Here is a 6,139-nt window from a genome sequence, read left to right on the forward strand (position 1 = left end):
CTATAAAATACAAACAGCATTTATAAAGTGCATAATTATAAAATACATGTCAAACGTCCATCCATCTTCTACCATTTTATCCTCCATACGAGGGTCAGGCTGTCAATCCCAGCTGACAAAAAAAGACAATGTACACCCTGGACAGGTCACCAGTCCATTATAGGGACACATAGAGACAAACAACTATCCACTCTCACACTAACAATCTGCATTCTGTCGTTGACTCACAGCCACCCAAAGAAAACACAAACTCTGACATGTGACCATTGCGTTCTTTAAAAAAAATGTCTTACATCATGCAAGAAAAGACACCGACTGACTGAACAATCTCATTGGTTTAACACTATTTAGTATAATATCCTGTATATAAATTGGGTGAGAATATCCCTTTAAGTGCCACGATTCTTATCCAGTAGATTGGTCATCTCCATCCAGGACAGGTCCCACTGCACTTCTGTCGCATCCTGTATGGTCGCAGGAAGCTTCTCTGCTCGCACCTCCTGTTTGTAAAGCGACCAGCAGATACGGGTGCAAAACATCTGGTACCTTTGACCAAGCATAACACGCAGTGAACCTCTAGACTTTCAATTCTTATCAGAAACGGCCTGTGTAAACAAATCAATAAAGCATAAACTAAGGGCGGTAAAAGTATTTCTAGATACTAACCTGTAGTGATAAACGAGCCAAACTGTAAGAGGGACGAGGAACAGAAATAGAATCCCAAATGAGAGTGTGATCCATTTCCAGGTGTCTGATGAGGACGACAAACATTTGTTTAAATGTGTAAGAATAAGAAAAATCAAACACTGAATATTAAAAAGGCATGCAGAATTTTATTCAAATCAATGTATAATATATCATAGTAACCTGATACTTTTAATAAACCACTGAGTCTGAAAGTTTAAAGATTTATGTACAAAAGACTTTTACCACTAGTGGAGTCTGGTGTCTCTTCTGATGAAGTCAAATTGCCTTAAAGAAAAATAATTTGACATGTGTCACAAACACACTGATACATCCATTAAAAAACAACACACAGCAGAGTGATTAATATCACCTTCAAATGCCTGACCTCTGTCAGGTCTCACTGATAACCAGCTCTCTGGACTCTGCATCTTTCTGTCGTGCGACGCACACTTGTAAAAGCCCTCATCGTCCTGTGTCACATTCTGAATCGCCATCACGACGACTCTGTCTGAACTGGCAGAGATATGAGTGTGGATTTCTGCTCCGTTTTTAAAGAAGCGCGTCTCAGTGCTGTTGCCTGCCTGGTACTGACAATACAAGCCTACGTCATCGCCCACAGCCACAGGAGAGGCAGGAGTCTTCAAGGTGATGTTGCCATCTGTGGGACAAACACATTGGACATGATTAATCTTTGACTCGCTCTTCAACCTTTGTTTCAGAAACATTTTTAACCCCTTGGACCCTTTGACACACTGCGTAACAGGGGGTCTGTCTGGACCAGATGGTTCCTCCCTCAGTTTGTCCTTTAACATCTCTGTTTCACAAGACTCACAGCTTACTGTGATGTTGACTGCATTGCTGCGACCCTCAGGCCCCTCACACCAGTACAGTCCACTGTTCCAAGTGGCAGCAATGAACACAAACACCGATTTGTCTGCAGGAACACCACCTCCTGGTAGTGAATGTTGGACAGCAACGACTGTGGTACCCGCCGAGCGGTCTGGAGAGAAATGCAGCAGCTTCCAGATCGAGGAGTAAGTCTCAGAGGCGGGACATTGTATGGTGAACTGTTCCCCTCTGAGCATCTGCCTGGTGTTGGGAGTAAGAGACAGTGAGGAGGGGGGGCGCTCTGGGGGACAGGGGTTGATGAAGAGACAGAGAGGGGGAAAAAAAGACATGAGCAGAAGACAATCTGAAGTGCAGTTTTTTTGGACAGTAGCAGTGTACCTGTTCATCCTATTACTGTATAGATAAGGACATGTCAAATGATCACACGGGAATATAATTGTTAAAACGAAACAAAACCTGAGCAATCTCTTTAAATTGCACCTCACTATCGAGCCCAAACAGAGTCATCTTGTCAAAGGAAATGGAAAATATATTGCATATTATGCCCAAGTCACACACAAAGCACAGCCAATTTGAACTATGAGGCTGTTATACTATCAAGTTTACCATACGGATTGTTGTTATTGAAATGTTAGGGTAAAACAGGGGATATTGTTTCTATTTAATGTTCTTGTTGGCCCATATGTCCCCATAAAACTGACAGACAGAATGAATGCAATCACAATGATATCATTCATAATGTAGAAACTCTATATTTTGACTGTGGTTAAAATCTGTAGCTAACAAAGTCATAAAAGCCTATTATTGAAAGCAGTTTAGTTTAGTTTAGTTTTTAGAGAAGGTTTGCTAGTTTGTATGTTTTGTAAATGCTTAGTTTTAATTTATGTTTGCCAGGAACAAACTAAAGATGCTATTTAAAAAAAATGTATCAGAACAGTCCAAAACAAATTAGACTGAAGTGCAAAATGTGCACAATACTGCTGTGGTTGGGTACAGTTAGTGCGACATGTAAAAATCAGATAGCCAACAGACTAAAGACACACATGAACATAACAACATAAATAATAATAAATAACTCTCATCACATTGCTTTTGAGCCAGGAGTCTCATGGAACTCATTCTGAGGAAAAACATGAGCAAAATTAAAAAAACAAAGAGACTAGAGGTTTGATTCACTAACATGAACCAACTCGACCCAATGAACTACTTAGAGAATGTTACGTTTAAATGCCTTGTTTTCCACATTGTAAATAAAAACAAATTGAAAACATTCTATTATGAATGAAAATGCAGAGAAAAAATAAGCACACTTCATATGAACACAAAAGGCTAATGAGATACATTTACAAAGACGTGTTATGTATTATTCTCATTTCAAATGTTTTTTAATTTTAGTTTTGATTATTTCGTTAGTTAGTTAACTATTATAACCTTGGTCTCAGCATTAGTAGTGTTGGACGACACAGTCTTTCCACGTGTTACCCTGCGCAAGGCAGAAACCTGATGCCACACTGCAGAGGTGGCAGTTGCACGCCGCTGCTCACCTGACACACTGAGTGTGACCGGCCGGACGTCCACAAATAACACAGTCTTATTCTCCTGACACTTAGCTTGGCACCAGTAACTGTCAGCATCCTCCCTTGTTACAGCGCTGATGTAGTAGCTGTCACCAGAGACCAGGTGCCTGCGGTTTGGAATGGCAAGTGGTTTGGCCCTGTACCACCGGTAGCTCTTCACAGAAGTACAGTGTGACTCCACTGTGCACTGTAGCAGCACACACTCGCTGAGGTAGATGTTAGGCCCCGGGGGCCTCACAGACACACCGGCCTCCAGAGATTCTGCAGAACAAGGAGACTTCATTATGCTCCTTTTCATGCTTGTGTCAAGCATGCTCTCAAGTCTACGCATTCAGGCATGCAAACATGGTCGAGACAACCTGCTGAAGTTCAAACCAAGCAGCAGAATGAAGAGGAAAGCTGATTTAAGAGACTTCGAACGTGGCAAAGGTGGTCTGAATATTTCAGAACTAGAGTTTCCAAACACAATTGTCTCTAGAGTTTACACAGAATGGTCTGAAACAGAGAACATATCCAGTGAGTGGCAGTTCTGTGGGTGAACTTAACTACGCAGAAGAGCATCTTTGATCAAACCATCCATCAAATGCTTAAAGCAGATGGCGTACAGCAACAGGCCAAACAAGATACTAGATAAATGGATGGATGGAATGTGACAGGGCCTCAATGAAACATTGACATGTACAAGCTCTTTCTTCACGTGCTCATCATTTCTACCTTTAGATGCAGCAACATGGAGGACAAACGTGGCTGCACCTGAAACACAGATTGTTTTACAGGAATATTTATTTTACACAAACACAACACACACACACACACACACACACACACACACACACGCTCATATTGTACTACAGCTTTACTCTGACACATCTGGGACATTTGGGGTGAAGTGTGTTTAGTCTACTGCCTTGCTTTGCCAGTCAGGAATAAATAAAACACAAACTCAAACACAGCATGCCACATAGACTGCCATGGTCCACTGCTGATTTTGGATTATATAACAAAAACAATGAAAAGTAACATTTAAAAAATACAGCATTCTTAGTGAGGACATTCATAGTCTGCTAAATGTCAAAATGTCCTCAAAAAGATGGGTTTGACACACAGAGACGCATATTTGAGCACACACTCACACACAAACATACACAGACCAAGAGTCAATCTTCCTATTCCTTAATGAGACTATTTAGACCATTATCATCCCCATGGGAACAGAAGGAATGTGCACACACATGCTCTGTTTTTTTCCCCTCACATTTTCGAACACATCCAGTCGTCAACACAGCACAGTCTATTGTAAAACATGACAGTGAAGCATGGACGAGGGACACAGCAGTTTGGCAGACATTTTCCGCAAATCATTTCCATTAACCTCTCTGAAACTGTGGCTGGGGCACATCATTTTAATTTTGCACGGTCTGAATCAGCCAGCTGCTCACTGACACCGCTCCAGTAAAATGTAAAGCCCTGCAAACCATTGGTATCTGCATCACACAACAGAACATAGTTGTGGGTGTAATTTAGAAATCCAAAAAAGTTTATGGATGATGTTTCGTCCATTAGTAGAAGACACAGATTTCCTTTTCAGATTATTTGTGTGCTCACTAGAGGCCGTTCTGAAAGTGTTTGTCTGCCAGTCAGGTTTTATCTGTGATACTCACTCAGCAGTGAGGCGATAAGGATGATGTTCATTCCGTTGAATAAAATGATAGCATATCCCTCCGTTGGTCCTCAAAGAACACAGAAGAGAGAAGATAGACGACAGAGCTGAAAAATCTGAGACCTGAAATGTATGTCTCCACGTATAGAAGCTACAAGTGAGAATAATAGTATAGCGTCTCTCAGGAGGGGATTGCAGTAAATTACAGGCAGAGATGGTCATCTTGGTGGAGGCTTTTCCTTCCTCTGTCAAGTAGTAAACAGGCGGAGCCATAACACAACAGTGATGGACAGAGAGGCAGAGAGGTTTTAAACATTACAATAATAAACACTAGCAAGTTCCTGAAGTAAAATTACTTTCCCACACAGCGGAAATCTGTTTCACGGATGCCTTTTCCTGAGTGGTTATTTTTACATATTATAACACTGATTTGCTCTATTTATATCCTAGAATTTGACATACACATACATGTATGTTAAGTAACTAGAGTATACTGTGATTATGTGTGTGGTAATATAATATAGTGTCCAGAGGGTGAATCTTTTGAGTGTCCCATGACTCCTCATGTCACTTCTCTATGGACATAAGTTGATTTTCAGCTGTTTTATGCTTTGTTTTTGTGTTTTCTTATTTATCTATTTTGGTTTAGTTTGTGTGGTGTGTGTTCTGCTGGACTTTTTTGTTTGGTGGAAGGGTGAGCAGGAAACAGGAAAATATGAAAAACTGTGACATTTAAATTCAATGTTGTGTTTATTGTATGTTAGTTTTGCCAACAAACAAAAATAAATTCAAATTAAAAAGCTTAATATGTATTTATATTATCATGTTCCAACCAAATCTACTTATGTGCATGATTGATTTTGGTTGTGTTTCTCTGTTTATCTGTGTGTCAGTTTAGTGAGTCCAAAAAAATTAAAGGACAGATTTTGGATGACATTTTCTGGTCATGTCGTTGTGTTTTTTTTTTGGTTTATTAGGACCCGAGCCATGAATGGCAGGGGCCGGGACGGCTCCTGGCACGAAATTATGCGAGGAACCTATTGTTATCCTTCAGATTATTATTATTGTTGTATATGTGGCTTTGCGGTCATTTTTGAGGGGGTTAACGTGCATAAAAACTCCTGAAACTTGGCATGGAGGTCAGGTCTGGCGAAAATGCGATATTGGCATAGATCCCGAACTCTTGCGTTGCTCAAGGGCTCTATAGTGCCCCCTAAGGTGAAAACAGAGGCAAAATTGAGTTTCACTGAAAGATGTTATAGACCAAGACAAACAAAAAACTCGATGTAACCATGGCCTCAACTCAACAGGAAGTAAGCCATTTTGAATTTTGGCGATTTGCACCCTACATAAATGAGCGAACTCG

At 40.6% G+C, this 6,139-nt stretch overlaps 1 protein-coding gene across 2 annotated transcripts; it reads right to left on the reverse strand.

Annotated features, from left to right (window-relative positions):
• Positions 1–223: 223 nt before the first annotated feature.
• On the reverse strand, positions 224–4,918 carry LOC131465952 (Fc receptor-like protein 5). Of its 2 annotated transcripts, XM_058638950.1 has the most exons (8): positions 4,775–4,918; positions 3,828–3,866; positions 3,081–3,374; positions 1,520–1,816; positions 1,058–1,345; positions 931–972; positions 667–751; positions 224–546 (listed from the first exon to the last, which is right to left on the reverse strand). In XM_058638950.1, exons 1-8 carry the CDS (start codon positions 4,803–4,805, stop codon positions 390–392), a joined length of 1,233 nt encoding a protein of 410 aa, XP_058494933.1. In that variant the 5' UTR covers positions 4,806–4,918; the 3' UTR covers positions 224–389. The 2 variants fall into 2 exon arrangements, with proteins under 2 accessions (XP_058494933.1, XP_058494931.1); XM_058638948.1 differs by having other exon boundaries at positions 1,058–1,816.
• Between the last annotated feature and the right edge of the window lie 1,221 nt (positions 4,919–6,139).

Source organism: Solea solea, chromosome 9 (genome assembly GCF_958295425.1).
Source record: "Solea solea chromosome 9, fSolSol10.1, whole genome shotgun sequence".
Lineage (NCBI taxonomy): Eukaryota > Metazoa > Chordata > Actinopteri > Pleuronectiformes > Soleidae > Solea > Solea solea.